The 17,841-nt window shown below is 38.7% G+C and overlaps 3 protein-coding genes across 3 annotated transcripts; 1 reads left to right on the top strand and 2 right to left on the bottom strand.

Moving 5' to 3' along the window:
• Positions 1 to 601: 601 nt before the first annotated feature.
• Positions 602 to 5,454, bottom strand: LOC147296055 (uncharacterized). The gene is made up of 3 exons (XM_086251464.1): positions 5,037 to 5,454; positions 4,166 to 4,934; positions 602 to 1,849 (listed from the first exon to the last, which is right to left on the bottom strand). The coding sequence occupies exons 1-3, from the start codon at positions 5,339 to 5,341 to the stop codon at positions 827 to 829; spliced, it is 2,097 nt and encodes a 698-aa protein (XP_086107590.1). The 5' UTR covers positions 5,342 to 5,454; the 3' UTR covers positions 602 to 826.
• A 4,861-nt stretch (positions 5,455 to 10,315) lies between these two features.
• LOC147296054 (Nse4, component of Smc5/6 DNA repair complex) lies at positions 10,316 to 13,009 on the top strand. The gene is made up of 7 exons (XM_086229315.1): positions 10,316 to 10,591; positions 10,688 to 10,768; positions 11,133 to 11,376; positions 11,479 to 11,569; positions 11,758 to 11,971; positions 12,078 to 12,169; positions 12,502 to 13,009. The coding sequence occupies exons 1-7, from the start codon at positions 10,387 to 10,389 to the stop codon at positions 12,757 to 12,759; spliced, it is 1,185 nt and encodes a 394-aa protein (XP_086085441.1). The 5' UTR covers positions 10,316 to 10,386; the 3' UTR covers positions 12,760 to 13,009.
• Positions 13,010 to 13,321: 312 nt separating this feature from the next.
• MOD1 (NAD(P)-binding Rossmann-fold superfamily protein) lies at positions 13,322 to 17,539 on the bottom strand. The gene is made up of 13 exons (XM_086237266.1): positions 17,330 to 17,539; positions 16,453 to 16,766; positions 15,918 to 16,027; positions 15,762 to 15,817; positions 15,596 to 15,680; positions 15,464 to 15,511; positions 14,832 to 14,906; positions 14,649 to 14,760; positions 14,464 to 14,515; positions 14,320 to 14,371; positions 14,169 to 14,226; positions 13,822 to 13,920; positions 13,322 to 13,732 (listed from the first exon to the last, which is right to left on the bottom strand). The coding sequence occupies exons 2-13, from the start codon at positions 16,727 to 16,729 to the stop codon at positions 13,578 to 13,580; spliced, it is 1,179 nt and encodes a 392-aa protein (XP_086093392.1). The 5' UTR covers positions 16,730 to 16,766; positions 17,330 to 17,539; the 3' UTR covers positions 13,322 to 13,577.
• Positions 17,540 to 17,841: the final 302 nt, after the last annotated feature.

Genomic DNA, 17,841 nt, shown 5'->3' with positions numbered 1-17,841 from the left:
AATATGTATAAAAAATATATAAAATGGTATATATATGTTTGTATAAAAATATAAAAAATATATATTTTTTGCAATTATGCAGTGCGGTTAAATAAGGTGTGGAATCGAAATCAGAACCAGAGAGAACCGGTGCAGTTCGGTTTTTTTGGCGGTGTTGACGTTTTTTAGTCAATGCGGTTTTTTACGATTTTTTGGCGATGTGGTTTGGCCGATTTTGGCGGTGCACGGTTAAAATGCCCACCCCTATTTGCCAACTAGAAAAGGTGGAGGAGGCTTTGGGCCTCATTCATCGTTTTGGGATCGGGGAGCACCAACTACTATTGCTAAGACTCTACTTTTATAAAGGCCCAACCCAACAATAATGAACCTAAGAAAGAATAAGAAAATAGAGAAAATAGCAATTATCCCCTTATTTTTCGAATGTACGGAAAAATTTATCTTTAACAGAAGAAAAAAGAACTCAACAAAAAATAATCCTTCTCCAAATCTTCTTCTTTTTTAAGAGGGGGGGGGGGTTGGTTTGGGCCCCAACTTTATCAGACTGCAGAAACAAAGTTGAGACAGCAAAATAAGAAAATCGTAATTAGAAAAAGGTCCTCCTCACTGGTGCTACTCACCAAAATCTGTGTATATGCAATGGATGCTGCAACAAACATTCTACAGTTCACAATACATTTTTGTCGCTCTATCTCTGTGGTTGATTCTTAATTTGCCTTCTTGGGCCAAAGTTAAAAAAACAAAACACTGAACCTAGCATTAGCAAGAAAACAAGAACAAAAACCAAAACACACTAAAAATAATTTACAGTACCATACAACAATCCCCATCACCTCCTTGTACGCTTCCTAGGTCTCCCTGCACTCCCCACCTGATCAGATTCACCATTGTCTCTCCCTCTTTTCCCACTTCGAGCCCCGGCAGACTCCGGCCTCTTCGGCGGTCTCCCAACCCCTCTCTTCGCCCTCCCACTCTCCTCTCTTCGGCCTCCTCCTCTCCCTCCTCCATTTCCAGTAGAACTCCGCGTCACCCTCTCTCTCCTCCCATCTAATTTCTTCGTACCCTTCTTCTTCTTCTCCTTCTCCTCCTCTTTTTCATCCTCCTCCTCCACCATACTATCCTTACTATCATCCTCGGAATCATCATCCGAATTCCCTCCCCTTACTTTAGTACTTGGCGAATTCTGCTTCATTCTCTTCAAGAAGCTCGCGGCGCCTTGCTTCTTCTTCACACTTTCTTTCTTCTCCATTTTCACAACCTCCAAGCCATCATGTGAACTAAGCTCATTTCCACCATACTCATGCTTCATTTTATCAGTGTTCTTGCTGCTACTCCTCGTCCCTCTCCGCCCCACTCTTTCTTGGGTCCTCTTCTTCCTAATATCCTTGTCCTCAATCTTAACAAAAGAGCCATCCATCTTTTTCTCATTCACCTTTGCTTTCTCTTCAACCCCTCCTCTTTCTTTTTTATCTCCCTTCTTCTTCTTGTTATTAGCACCATCTTCGGGTAGTGCATTGACAGAACAACGTTTACCAAACACAACGATGGAGGACTTTCTGGGTTTCAGAGGAGCACTATCGAATTCTATCTTGGGTTTGGATTTTAGGGTTGTGGTGGGTTGAGGCTTTGGTAGCTGGTCATTCATTTCCTTGAGCACCAAAGAGCGTAGTTCTTGAGCTGCGAGGTGCTCTGGAGAAGTCTTGCGGAAGAAAACGACGGCGTTGCTGAATACGATGAGGAGGTCGCGGAAGAACATGTGGGTACAATCTGTGTAGACCCCTTTGTCAAGCCTGGATTGAACCGCATGCAGGTCCATGTGCTGCCGAATCAAGTTTTTGTACCTTCCTGATTCCTGCAAAAATCGTAGCCTTCTAGATTAGTAACCATGGCTTGTACGCATAACATAACATAACATAACATTTTCTTTTTCTTTTTCTTTTTCCTTTTTCTTTTTCTCAAATGCTTTTTGGTAGTCAAAAACACCAAGGCGGCTGCATAGTAATTACTAATTTGGACTGAAAAGTAAAGGGACGAGACCCAATAATATAGCGTCCATCACTTGCATTTTTGCGCTTCAGGAGTTGTACCTTACACGTGTAAGTGTAACATTCCATGTGTTAGGCCATCGTCACCTTCCGTGGATTTTTTATTTTTTTAATATAGTTATATAAATCGGTTGGGACTTTGGGATTGGACTGTCCAACATCTCAAAGGTAACTTTGTGTACCAGAATGCGCCCAATTCTATATATAAAGAGAATTCTTTTATAAATACTTGTATTATCTAAAAATAAAATCTCGTATTATTTAGAACTATATTAAAAATATTTAAAAAGAAAATATGATGCCCGGCCACAAAATAAAAAGAAAATACGGTGAATATTAACTACTGTCTTACTTTAGTTTTTACTTTTACTCTTTTTTCTAAAATTAATTCTCATTACACATGCATTACTCGTCACAGTTCTTTTAGTATACAATAAATAAATCTCGCTACATAAAACCAAACACTATTATGCTTTTTATTGATAACCCACTCATTGTGCTGGATGTAATACTTTCTCTATAAATCTTAAAATATAAGTAAAGCAATGATATTATTTATTGTTTCCTAATAACAACATCTAATAAATTTTTTGTGAGGCACGCACAATTCACAAACTATAGACACAATTTTGGAGGGGTATATAAACCAAATATATCGAAGAGCTCTAGCATTTTCCTAAATAATGGACAACCACTTGAATATTTATACCAAATCAAACCTAGGCTAAGGCCCAAGGAAATTCTTTCTTAAACTAAAGCTAGTCCATTTGAGAACCCATGGGTCATAGACACGAAGGGTGTACAACAATTTAAGTAGCCCTCTGCTAAAACTTGAATCATTAAGATCACCACTCAATCTGAGATGACGAATGTACGTCCTAGACTCCTAGATCATGGGCTTGCCACCGAGCCAGCTAGACAGACAGCCAGCCAGCCAGCCAGCCAGCCAGCCCAGCCAGACATGCATGCCAATGAAAACTAATAGAAGACCAGGAAAAGAACACACAGAAATTAATTGTAGCAAAATTAAAAATGATATAACCTTGGAAATTGGGAAGAGAAAAAAAAAACTGAACAATGTCTAAAACTAACACATATCAAGAGAGATTTATTTTTACTCACCCTCATGTCTTTTTAATTATAATGTCTTTTTTGACACGTGTCATTCATTCATTATAATGATAATACTTAATGAATGATAAAGCAGATTACAGGTGAACAAAAATAGACTCGAGAGTCAAAGACCCTACCACACGCACATTTGTAACACTTCCTTCGGATTTGGACCGTTGGAGGGGTTAATCTTCTAAAATGCTATGTTAAAAATTAAAATAATCCCTACTGGGCCCACCACCACCTAAGGTATAAGGTACCCTTCATCAACGTACGTTTGACCAAGTTTTTGTCCGGTCACACAATGCTCATGCTCTACACGCTAAACCTTGACTAATCACAGCGTAACATTCTACAATACACTAGGCACGAATTATTTTTTCAACTTTTGGTATCAAACCGATGTAATAAATAATATGATAGTTTTCAAGTTATAAATAAATGAGATCAAGACTGGATCCAAATTTAATTTTCAATGGGCACATCTTATAAGATAAAGTAAATTTTATAATTTTATGTGTTATATAGATCCTCTTCGTCATAAGGTGATGACCCATAAAACATTTCTCATTAAAAATTCTGTCGTGAACTCATATATAAGCAAACAAACTACTAACACATTAATTGTGATCTAAAGAGTTAAATAATTGATACCTCTAACGATTATTCCCTTCTTCTTTATTTTTTTGTCGAAACCACTTATTCCATTAATCCTACGATCCTGCAGCAAAGTACCAAAAACACCTCCATTTTATTCCCGAATGACAAAATCACCATCGTGACGTGTCACGCTGTGATTGGCCCATACTCGACAACTCATCTAAGTGAGAGTCCCCACGTCCATTAACTACGACCTCCTCCACAGTCCAGCACTCTAGCTCTTTTCCATGTTCTTTAATCTTTAATAATTTTCCATGTTTATAATTTGTTTTTAGAATTTCGTTTAAAGATATATTTAGACGTTAAAACTTGTTTTTGGAATAACCATTAATGAGAATATTTGTCAATACCTGGCTCCGAAGCCGCCGCTCGAATACGGAGCCGAGCGGATGCGTGTGGATGATCCTGAGGACCTTGACCAACGGCTCAAGTTTAACCAGCTTAACCCGTTTGGTGGCGGGAGATACTTCGTCACCCTCGGGCTCTTCGCCGCTGCTACTCCCTCCTCCCTCACCACCACCACCACCACCACCACCTCCTCTACGACGTCGTTTCCTCTTCGACAAGCTCGCCGAGCTCTGCACGTCACTGTTCTGTTTCGACGATGCTACCCCTCCCCCCTTTCCCTCTCGCTTCGAATCACCCATCGACTCGTTCGACTCACCCAGTCGACTCTCCTTTTCTCTCCTTGCCACCACCGTATCGCCCTTTTTATTTTTGTTCTTATTATTATCTTCGTCGTCATCATCGTCTATTACCTTACCGTAAACAGAACAATCCCGCTCCGGTTCCGACCGGATTCCGGTTCGAACCGGATCTGGTTGATTTCTGTCCGGTTCGGCCGCCTCCTCCTCCTCTGCTTGTTTCCCAACGGCGCCGTTTGCTTTCGCCTCCCCTCTTTGGCTTGTGGAATTGGACTCGTTGAAGGATCGGTTCTCGCGCACGTCGGAATCGGAGCCGAAGTCTTCGCCGGAGTTCGTTTTTCCGGCGAGATTCTCCGGCGACGCCTCTTTCTCGTCTCGGCCGCGTTGGGGATCGTCGGTCAGGCGGGCCTCCGCCTCCTCTTTCAAGCTCCGCTCTCTCTCCTCCTCCAACTTCTTCACCTTCAACTCCAACGACCTGTAAAACCACAAACAGAGAGACACACACACTCTCAGATCTCAGACCATTAAAACGACGACGTCTCACACTTAGATCTCTGTCAAGGGACGCGGAATTTACACGATCGAAACGTCGCGACGGCGGACCTCTCGTCGGAGCTCCTCGACTCGAAGCGTGCGGAGCTCGTCAACCATTGGGACCAGGCTGTGCGATTGGTTGTCGTTTTGCGATTTGAAGCGTCGTTTGAGGTCGTCGAACTTGTCCCTACAGTCATGAGCAGTGGGGGCAAAGCTGGTGGTCCGGTTCTGGACCTCCATGGCGATGGAGTCCCAGCTCTTGGGGCCGTGGCGGTTCACGGCGCACACTAGCAAGAGCTCCTCTAACGTGCCCCACGGTTGCGCGCTCGTTTCGTGTTGCCTAGCCATGCTTCTCTCATTTCATCGTTGGTTTTTCGAAATTAGGGTTTTTGGTTTTATATTATCAAAATAAATTTTTCATTTTATTGACAATGGATGATGATGAGGATGATGAATGTACAGATTTATTGTGTTTGTTCGTCGCTTTTATATTTCCATCTAAGTGAATTCTTTTTAATTTTTTTAATTTTTTGGGTCTCTTCGCGGTTTTGGCTTCACAACATCAACGCGTACGTTTGGTTTGGGGCTTTCTTTGTAAAGCTCGCAGCCTCGCTCTCGCTCCACCACCTCGATTGGGCCTAGACAGTATCAATTGAATTGGGTTCTTATTTCTATACGTTGTTTCTGATATTCCCAAATTACCCCTTTTGCCCAACCGGCCTAAGCTAGTAAGCTCCATTCACAAGCCATTTGTTTGGGAACAATGGTTTGGGGGAGGGTCCCTTCCTTTTCCCATTAAAGCTCACATCTCATTTTAATTTCTTTGTAAGTTTGTGACCAAGTTACACACATCTCTCATATTCATGGTGATAATAAAATTACAAAAAGTTCCTGCCCATTTTTTAATATATACTAACATTTCTTAACTACGTAAGTTTGATAAACATGTTTGAGCCACTACATTCATTAGATGTATAATTGGATACAAAAAATCATTGTATGAATCAATATTCCCAATAATAATCGTTCGAGTTGAGTCAAATTATAGGTTATAGTGTGGACCCAATATAAATTTTGAACAACTAAGAAGGTCAAAGATACGTACAGGATACCAGTCAAGAGAATCAAGGGTGTGGCCAAAGTTTGGAGATTCGACCAATGTTCCATTATAGTCAAGAATTGACACTTTGGCGCGAGAGATTAAACAGTTAATCGTAATTTTAAAAAGGAAAATATTCAAAAGTTAGGTAACGTCAAATCTCAAAATTATTGGATAATTATCAAATAGGAAAAATCTCCATAATTATGGAAAGTTAGTGAATTCCAAATACTGCCTCATACAAGATGATTCGTTAGAGTTACAAAGAAGTTCTACATAAATGAGGTGCCAGTTAACGAGATTCGACAACGTGCACTTGTCAAACAAAAATCATTACACTTAAAACTTTATTAATGATAAAGCGCTTTAAATTCAAACGCCTTTCACTCATTCTCATCCATATTGCAATAAACAAACTCACACGCGTAAATTGCTAAGGGTAAATTACAAATAACCCCTTCAACTTTAACCCGTCTGTCAATCTAGTCCCCAAATTTTCAATTTGAAGAATGTCCACCTTAAAGTATGCATTAGTGTCAAATTAAACTTTTTGTTACTAACATTCGTTAAATTCTCTTCAATCATTGTTTGAATACTTTTTTTTATCAAACATTGTTTGAATACTTAGATGGCATATTCTTTCTTCTTCTTTTTTGAGTTGAAGAAAGAGAGATTGAACTTTGGTGCAAAATGGACAATTTCATGGTCTTACAATTGAGCTATCCAACAACTACATTTAGATAGCATATTCAGCCTTCTCCTTCAATTATTATTTCAAGCCACATACCCTTCCTTTTCCTTTTCACATAAATTATAGATGAATATATACATATACATATTCACTTATTAGAGTGCGTACTATAGATATTGAGATAGCCCCAACAAATGTTTGGGAGTGTGCATAGCCATCTTCAAAGGGAAGAGAGTTTGAGAAAAACCGACTTTCCCGTGGGCCATAGTGGCCAAAACGATTTGAATTCCAAAAATTTAGAGGCAAATATCGTAGAGAGCCCAATAGTGTAGAGAGAGAGAGTGTGTTTTTGGGTTATGAATCGTATGATCAGAACAGCCAAAGCAAGTGCATAGTTTAAGGTTGGCATTACTCAACGTAAAAGTCAAGGACTAAATTCACACATGAGTTGAACTTAGGAGGTTATTTGCAATTTACTCAATTTCTAATTAGCCAGAACCATTTATCTAAAGCAGTCCCAGGGCCACTGACTTTTCTAGAGCAAATTTTGTGTAGCACCAAGTGGTACTTTATTTTCACCAAAAAAAAGTTGTGATTTATTTGCTAAATAAAAAGAAAATACTGATAGTCCATTTGAAAAGTAACTTGAGAAGGGGGTAAAAACATTCTTGGATATGTACAGAATCCAATCCATGTCCAAGGATGTTGCAGAAACTGATAATGTAGTTGCAAAAACACCCCAAACCACTCACACCACTTGGTAATTAATTCTCTATGGTCAACTGCGTTGTTTGAGAGGACTTGGGAGGGGCTCCACCTTTCAGAGGTAAAATGTTCACAACCTGCGAAAAAGAGTTCACATGCATGAACAAATGTTATACATGGTGTGAATCTGCACCAAAATTAAACCAAAAACACAAAAAGATGAAACAATTAATGATATTCAATTGTGTATGGCTGTAATTCAATGTTCTAAGAGCTAGAGTAAAGATGAAACATAAAGTTGATTTTTCTCACCTCCATATATTCACCATCAATCTGCCTTACATTTGGAACCTCTCAGAGAGCTGGAAGAGGTACGGATACCACAACATTTTGCAGATCGAACACCAAAGAAACTTCATATTCAATGCTGACATAAGTTTCATTCCCAGAAACAGAGGGCCAACACCAGTTGACTGCAACAAAGACAAATTGATATTTAATGATGAGAGCATACAAGATAAATTGAAAAGACTAAACCCACTTGTCAGGAGCACCGAGTCAAAAGGCTAATACAGGAGCCACCACAGGGCCCTAAACAAATACCTTGCTTTTGTCAACCTCACTAGCTTTGCGTCATTACGAGCTTGTGCAGCTTCTCTTCACGACTCTCCATCTCAACTTAGTGGTAAATCCCCACTAAGTTGGTTTGCCATTTGGCATTGCAATCACATTGTTAAACAGAATACTTGGGTTGCTTGGGAACAACTTGAAAGTGCATCTATACATGCATGCACAAATGCATAAACACTTGCATACAAGCACATGCAGAAATGAAACTCAAATATTTTGTTGAACTTGCATTATCCAGAATAGTTTTCCATGTTGATCGAGTGGTTAAAATTAATGTATGAGTACATTACTAACATCAATTATTGAAAACTGATTATCATTATTTCACTAAGAACATCACTCAAAGATTAAATGGAACACTAAGAAGAAAACGGTCAAGAATTTTACCATCTTGGTTTATTCGGAGATGACTCACAACCACCAACTGAAAGGCAGCAAGAAAGACTGCAAACGTCACAAAACTAACCAAGAATAATAATCACAAATAAACCAAAATATGGAAAGGAACATAATGAAACATGTGACCAAAAAATTTATTGCACAAATAAACCAAAATTGGCTCTCTAGGCTTATCCTTGGAGTTGGGCTGTGTGATTTTAGTGCAGGCCCATCTTAGGCACTGGCCAGTTACTTGAGAAAGGCCCAAGGAGTGCGTCTAGGCCCAGGCTTCGTTCCCCATCATACAGAAACAAAAAAAATAGAGCAAATTACAATTTAGTACCTCAACTTTACATGTTGTTTCAACTTAGTACCCCAACTTTGAAAACTTGCAAAAAAGTACCTCAACTTTTATTTTGTATCAAAATAATACCTCCGTTAGTTTTTTCGTTAAATAAACCGTTATCTGCTGACGTGGCAGAGGTATTTTCGTCATTTTCTCTAAATTTTAAAAATAATAATATTTTTAAAAAATTTAATAAAAAATAATTAAAATTTCTTAATTTCATTAAAAAAAAAAAAAAAACAACAACAACATTTCCCATTTCCCCAGCCATCCCCCTCTCCCTTCCCCGCCCCTCACCCATCCCCTCCCTCCTCCTCCCCGCCCCCGCACAGCCAGCCCCCCACTCCCCCCACCCATCCTCTCCCTCCCTCCTCCCCGCCCCCACACAGCCAGCCCCCACTCCCCCCACCCATCCCCCTCCCTCCTCCTCCCCGCCCCCACCCAGCCAGCCCCCCACTCCCCCTACCCATGCCCTCCCTCCTCCTCCCCGCCCTCACCCAGCCAGCCCCCCACTCCCCCTACCCATCCCCTCCCTCCTCCTCCTCCTCCTCCCCGCCCCCAGCCATCCTCCCTCCTCTCCCTGCCCCGACCCACCCTCTCTCCCACCCCAGTCCCGTCGCACCTCGTCGCACCCCCTCCCCACCAGCCCCAGCACCGTCGCACCTCATCGCACCCCCTCCCCAGTTGGAGGTCGCTCAGAGGCAGGCCATCGTCTACAAGCTTTATGCCCCCAACCTCACCAGCATCATGGACCTCAAACCCATCAACTGAAAATCAAAACTATCTATTACTTTCACAACAACAATAAACCACTGCTATTTGGTGTACCTCTTCATTTTTGTTTTAGTGGGTTGTTTTTCCCTCTTCTTTTTTGTTGGGTAATGTTGATTGGAGATTTACAGTGTACTAGTAGTTTAGTATGAAAATGATGAATTGATAATAAATGGGTTTTGGGGCTGGCTGGGTGGGGGCGAGGAGGAGGAGGGAGGGGATGGGTGGGGGCGGGGAAGGGAGGGGGGGATGGTTGGGGAAATGGGAAATGTTGTTTTTTTTTTTTTTTTAATGAAATTAAGAAATTTTAATTATTTTTTTTATTAAATTTTTTTAAAAATATTATTTTTTTAAAAAAATTTAGAGAAAATACCCATGCCACGTCAGCAGGTAACGGTTTATTTAACGGAAAAAATAACGGAGGTACTATTTTGATACAAAATGAAAGTTGAGGTACTTTTTTGCAAGTTTTCAAAGTTGGGGTACTAAGTTGAAACAACATGTAAAGTTGAGGTACTAAATTGTAATTTGCTCAAAAAAATATTATATTGGAAAAATATAATAGAAACTGCATTTGAGGAATTGAGCGGGAAAAGCACCGCGTTTGTTCAAATCGTAAATTTCATTCTTTAAAAGAACTCAAACTTCAATTCCAGTTTCGCACTTCCCTCTCGAGTCTTGAATTTAGGGTTTCTCAATCTTACCTTCTTCATTCGCTTTTAGGGTTTTAGCTTCGTAATAAATCTGCTCGATCTTCCAAGAATTTCACCCCGATGCCGACCACTTCCAAACGCGAAACACGGAGCGGAAGTCAAAGCCGAGGCGTTGACGAGGCCCAGCAACTCAGAGCCGTCAAGCGGGAGAGAGTCAACGCCGCCGAACGAGTTGAAGATGAGTCGGCTCACCCGAGTCAGCAAGACCCTCGGGATCGCCGAGCCATTCGCTCCCGCTACCTCGCCCTCTCCAACCTCATAAGTGGTATGTATTCATGTTATTTTTTAAAATAAAATATTATTTATTTATTTATTTACATTTAAGTATCTTAATTTTATTTCCTTTTTCTTTATGATGCAGAGAAAAGAGATGAGTTGATGAACCCTGAATCGGAGAAGTTCAACGTTCTCTTTGATAGTTTTGAGGCATTGCATGAGCAAGGTATTCCCCATTACATACATATTTTTTAAAATCATTTAGTTTTTTTTTTTTTTTTGATTTTATGCAATTATGCTACTTGGTTAACCTTTCTTTTTTGCTGGGACATTTGAGAATAGAAAACAGAAAATGAAAATTTAAAACTACCCCCTTTTGTCAAAGTATATAAAAAAATTAAGTGAGGTTTCGTATATTTTTCTATTACCATTATTATGTGTTCTTATTTATTTTTACTTTTGTTATGCTATTCGATTATTCAGAAAAATGAGTATATGTAAAAGAAAAGTGAAACTAATTCAGATATTCTTAAAAGCTTTCATCTTGATTTTAGATAATATATTTGCAATGCCCAATTTGGATTTTTCAGTTCAGAAGCCAAGGGAACAAGTCGCAGATGCAGAAGCACTGTTGGACATAACTAACACATTGGTGACCTCTGTTAAGTCACAGTCAAGTGCGGGAATTACCCCATCTGACTTCATTTCCTGTTTGCTTAGAGAGTTTGGGCAGTCCAATCCATTAGCAGAAAATGACCACGTCTCAGTTCAGTGGAAGAATATTGGGCGTGCTGTTTCATCCATTTTCAAGAGGGCTCATGGGTGTTGCACTATGTGAGTTGTTTCCTTGAATGCCCCTCTTGTATAGAGTTATTGTGTGCCTTTGCATTGTTTCTGTACTAACTACTAACTCATGGTTTTGTTGCTTTTCTTAAGGCTTGGACCCATGAATACTGAGTTGAAGCAAAGGAAGGCTGTGGTTCGTAGTAGACGTACAAAGCCAACTGAAACTGATCGTCCTGAGGAGGTAAAGTTGTTTATATTGGGTGTGTTCTATGGAAAATGTAGTGTTAACTTATCACTAATCAGGGCAAAAGTAGATTTAATACTGTTGCATAGCTGATATAATGAGATTGTGTGTTTGAACTTAGTTTGTTCTAGGAACACCTTATGCTTGCTGATGCTAATTACACATTTGTGGTTTATATGCAACAGATTGATGATCAGGCAGAAGAAAAAACTGATACAGACAAGAACATGTCAACAATGTTTGAGATCTTAAGAAAGAACATGCGGGTTAGACTTGAATGCTTAATATTGAATAGTAAGTCTTTTGCGCAGACGGTGGAAAATTTATTTGCTCTGTCATTCCTAGTTAAAGATGGCCGAGCTTCAATAACTGTGGATGCAAATGGTTCTCATCTTGTTGGTAAGTAGATTATAACACAATACAAACTAATTTTTCTTTCTGGTTTACATTTGTGTTTTAACCATTTCTGCCTTTGTCTTAATCAATGATTCTTTCTCTTATCCAGCACCTAGAAATGCTGCTGCTGCCAGTGACGTGGCGTCACGTACGGTTGTTTACAACCATTTTGTGTTCCGATTTGATTTCAAGGACTGGAAGGTATCAGGCATAGTGTTCATTTTCAGTGGTAATGTTTTATTTGATATGGCTTGTACCTGACTTTCAGAATGGAAACATGTCCTTGACATTATCTAGTAACTGGAAATAAGCCCATCTGGATGTTAAAAATGCCAAATTTGAAGAATTCATTCGGTATTTTGTTAAAACAAGCCGTTTTAGAGGTTTGTTAAGTTTTCAAGTCATATGTTCTTTTTGTTAGTTGTGGTTAAGATGGGATAATAAATTCTTTGCCCAGCCTTTTCTTGGGTCTTGTATTATGTGTAAGTGTAATGTAACCCTTTGAAAACAATCTTTTCTTATTTGCTTTGCAGTTAATGAAGGATATGGTGCCTGTTGGTGAGGAGCTGATGCCACATAGAAACCATGCGAACTCCATACCTGCGTCTCAGGAGGAACCAGCAGCATACAGTTCCCAAACCACTTTACCCACAACCCCGATTCGAAAACTTTCCAGAAACCGTGGCCGGGTTGTGCAGGAAGAATCTATTGTAGAAGAGTCCCCTCAAAATGATGATGATACTGGTGCAGGAGCTGCCACCCTCCGCAGGTGTAAGCGCAAGCTTAATTGAGTGATGGACTTGTTAGATCACTGTCATGTACGCAGCTTTATTTTTGTTCAGTTACCTGTTGTATATCTGTTGATTCCTATGGATGTATATAGGATTAGGAAGATAGCTTTTTACTCATGTTTTGCATTAGGTTGGGTTTAGTGTTTTATCCTTTTGCAGTTGACTCTTGCGACTGGCATTCTACTCACTGTATTGCTTGTGACATTTCGAAAAGAAAAATGTTCCTCTTGTAACTTTTATAGAGTTTCATGCGTACGTGGAACATTTTTTTATGTGAGCGAGCAATGTTTTATTGGAACATATTAAATTATTTATTCTGTACACTGAAAATTCTCATCCTCTATTGTGAAGATCTCTGGATTCAGGATCATTGGCCGACTTCTATTGAAAGGTTCATTTCAAATAAACTTGAGAATATGGACAATGCAGAAACAATTGCTCAAATCTTCCAACTCCACACTTTGTACAAAACCACTAAAAATTGCACTATTCAAATACCATAGTGCTGCTGCTTGCAATTTTAGATAACAGGCATGGGATTTATTCCAAGAGAATCCAAGAGTACTAGGCATAGGATTTGATATTTTATACGAGTCCTAACAAGCATAAATCAGTATCAACTACATAAAATTGTAAATTAACAGCATTTTGACTCAAGGTTCTTGTAAACTGTTGCAGTCCACCACAGGAAAATTTCTCCTCACAAAATGGGGGCCACCGGCCAAGACATCCTAGGTTCTTGTAAGCAAACTGCATTTAGTCTGGAGTACAACTTAAGGCTTTGGCTTATCATTCAGTGAGCAAGCTTTTAACTATCCTCAGTGCTGATCCTTCGGAATGTTAAGGTTCTCAAAAATTGGACTGTCAACTCCCACACCCATTGCGTTCAAACCATTGTCAACATATACAACAGCACCAGTGATGGCAGAAGCCAAAGGTGATGCCAAGAAAGCAGCTGTGTTCCCTACCTCCTCTGTTTAAGCAGATTTGTGACTTCAGTATGGTCTAATAAACAACAAAAAAGGGAAGTGTTGAATAAAATTGAAGAGACTGGTAAATCACCTGCAGACAATTCCTTTTGTAGAGGTGCATTGGCTATTGAATAGTCAATCATCATATCAATAAATCCAATTGCTTTTGCAGCACGGCTTCTTAGTGGACCTGAGGATCAAAACACAGAAATTAAGGTAATACTCCAAAAATAGAACTTCAGGAAGCCTAATTTGGTCATCCTGAAAGTGTATGTAATTCGTTAAATTTTAGGGAAACTCTGATTCATGATCCATAATGAACATGGCCCTTTGGAAAAGAGATCACAGAGACAAATAATCACACATATAGGATAAATGGATACGTACTTGGAAATGATATACAAAAATATTTGAATCAATAAAAGGCGTACAAATTACCAGCAGATATAGTGTTGACTCTAACTCTCTTTTTTCTGCCCGCTTCAAAAGCAAGCACCTGAATAATGACAAAAGTCATACCAAAATAAGTCTGGGAGGAAAAGAAAGCAGGATAAATTACATGTACAAGTGGAAGGGAAGAAAAACTCACTCGAGTGTCACTCTCAAGAGCAGCTTTTGCAGAACTCATACCTCCACCATATCTGTATTTCATAATTCAAGAATTCATCATAACATATTTGAAAATGTAACTCTATACACAAACTGTGAAACAGACAATGCATAGAAAAGATACCCAGGAATGATCCTCTCGGAAGCAATATATGTAAGAGAAAGTGAAGAACCACCTGTAACCGCAACATCCTAATTTAAATTCCATATAGAAGGTTTGCTGTAGTATATCTTACACAATAAGAACATAAAAAGTAAAGCAGACAAATACAGGAAAACACTAGTGAATAATTGAATGTGGAAGCTTGCCTGGATTAATTATTGGGAGGAAATGCTTCAGTAAAGAAACATAGGAATAACTTGATGCAGATAAAGCAGCAAGATACCCATTCCTGGATGTCTCCAACAGAGGTTTGGTTACCTATTCAAAAGAGAATTTAATATGTGCCAAGAAAATAGGGAACAGAAATTTCATTATGATTACTACTGCACCTCCGGTCCATTTGCAAGTGAGTGCACAAGAATGTCAATGCTGCCAAAATCACTCTTCACAGCTTCAGCAGCTTCCTGCAAAACATAAAGGCACGATTCAAGAAAAACCATATCTTGTTTATAAAAAATCTGTGATCTTTATATTTTCACATAAAAGAAAAGTTCAGCAAAATCTGAAACCCCTTGCCTAAATCATCAATTTAAAATTTTTACAAAGAGAAAAGAATACCACATCCTCAACAGCTACTTTGGGGGATGAGATGCAAAGACAAAATCAGATGACTGATGGAATTTAGATTTAAACATTTTGGAAAGGCAGGAGTAACAAGGAAACTTCTTTCAACATAAACACAAGATAAAAGGAATGATCAATACAATGCACAACTTGAACTATAACCGAAAGATGAGGTTAGCAGACTGTTTTCAAAAATTGATTAGAATGCCATGGATCTTCAATTGGTTCCATTTTATTGAAAAGCAATCTCCAGGCAAATTACTAAATCGCCTCTGATACGATACAGTGGAACTGAAATTTTGTTCAAATTGGTTGTCCATCCATGTTGAACCTCAAAACTATTCTCAAGCTCCAACATACCGGCTAAAGTTCTACAACGAAGATGCTTAAGTCATACCTGGACAGTCCAATTACTGGATCCTGCATAGCGCTTATTTGTTTTCACCTGCATGAAGAAATGCCAAAACACATTAAATATATTTTCCCATTTTAATTTTTCCATAATATAAAGTATATATTTTTCCATTACATCTTCAGGAACGTCCTCAGGGTTGTCAAAAACAGCATCTAGAGGATATACTTTGGTAATCTCCATCAAAGAACCATCTGGTAACCTGAAAGATCATAAATCTTGTTAGAACCTATTCATCAAACTTACCAACTAAACGTAATTCAAACCAGATCTAACATCTTACACGCGTGATTCATCAAACTTTCCACGTCGCAGGCTGGACTCAAAAATGTTCAAAGCCTGTATATTGAAGCTTCATGGTCAGTAACTACATCATTATTCAAAATTTAGAAAGAGAAAAGGCAGATATAAAATCCTGGAGATCAGGCCATCAACTTACAGGCACCCACGTGCCCACGAGAATTTCAGCACCTGCAGCAGCTAGAGATTTTGCAATTGCCCAACCATATCCACCATCATCAGCAACACCAGCAATAAATGCCCTCTTACCTGCACAAAGCACATCCACATTTAGTTTGAAAGGTATTGTGCTCATCCAAAGGCAAGTACCTAATTGGAATATGGACAACGACCTGGACACATGTATGTAATATTTCAGATTAGTAAAATCTAAATTTTTTGTAAATACACCATCACTGCTTAAATATAATATAACTAACTGTGATCTGATAAAAACCATATTGAGGATAATGTTGTTCCTCCAAGCACAACGGCTATAGCTACAGTCACCTTTCCCAAGTGTATACATCCAAAGCAAGGGGAATCATGTAAATAGAGAACCAACAGCTTCTTTATGGTAAGTATGAACTTTCAGCCTTCTTTAGTGTAACAAGAAAATAAAAAGATAATGCAAAAACAGTAACAAGGCCTTTCTATTAAGAGTGTAGGAACGGATATTTAGAAGGAAAATTAACCTTTCAAATCAATTGGCAACCCGGAGACAGGCTTGCTTTCACCAGCTCCAGCCATTGCCTTTGTAACAAACTTATCCATTTTTATAGATGAAGATGTAAAGCTCCGCCGGAAAGGTTGCACAGATGACATATGGCACGCACTTGAAAGCTTAGAGGGAGATGCCACTTTACAATTGCCATGAAGCATTGCAGCACTTGAGGTGAAAGCTCTACGAGAAGAGGAAATGCAGGGTCTTGCTGTTGCCATTTGCAGGCTGGAAGCAGCAGTTGTTGCCATCTTCAAAAAATGGAATCTCACAAGGGACAGCAGAGATCTATATAATACACTAAATCAGAATTAATATCCATAAACTCATGACTGAAAACAGAATTCTTGGAAACATTTGTAATGGAAAAAAAAAACTTTTTTTTTTTTTGTTTTAAATCAAACATCGTCCCTTTTTCAACCATAATCTTGCACTTCCCAAATGCTGATTTGTCACACTAAGCTAAAGAAACCATTTTACAGTAACCCTTAACTTGGTAGGTAAGCAGCACAAGAAAATCCATGGAAAACCATGAAAGAAAACCCATAAATTTGCCTAAAGTAAGATGAACCCAGATAATAAAGACACGTACATCTGGCAGTTAAGCTAAATCCAAGAAAATTTGGGGGAAAAAAATTTAAACTACGGTAGTCAAACTAACCACCATAAGATTAACGCACACGCATCTCTACCTTAAACCCCAGCAAATTTCAACGACAGTTCAACACATCTGAGAAACAACCCAAAACCTCTACTACATTTCACACAAATCTCAGTCCAAAATAATTGATCTGAAAACAGCAGCCACAAAAACAACAACAAAAAAGATGAATGCAACATAAATTTCTTACCTTTGTGCAATGGAATGAGCCAATGTGGAGAGCAGAAGCAGTAAAACTTTATATTTTAGAAAGAGAAAGAAGACACCTAGGAAGACTTTGCTTCTCTCGTTCTAATCAGCTATTTATTTTGTTCGTTTGAGAGAGCGAGAGAAAATAAAGTGGACTTGGAAAACAAGACGGTGTCGATGAAAACTATGTAGTGTCTTTGAGCTCTGGGGTGGGAGTCATAAGAACTGTCGAAAAAACAAAACGACCAAAAATAGGGAAAAAGCTTTTTAGAGAAAAATATCACTAAATTAATTGTTAATTCAAAAAAGCATTTTCTTTTTTACTTGTGAACAAAAGGCCTATTATGATTTTGTTTTTTCGATTTGCTTTTAGAATTTCTAATCATAGTGAGTTGAACTTGATTATTAATGGGAGTTTTAAATGATTTATAACTATCGATCTTTTTATTTATATTTTGAAAAAATTGTAATTTTGATCCTTTTAGTGTATTCATGGTCAACATAGAATTGATA

The sequence above is a fragment of the Dryas octopetala genome, chromosome 1, assembly GCF_963921425.1.
Source record: "Dryas octopetala chromosome 1, drDryOcto1.1, whole genome shotgun sequence".
NCBI lineage: Eukaryota > Viridiplantae > Streptophyta > Magnoliopsida > Rosales > Rosaceae > Dryas > Dryas octopetala.
The sequence above is the reverse complement of the archived record's forward strand: the minus strand, read 5'-3'. Positions and strand labels throughout refer to the sequence as shown.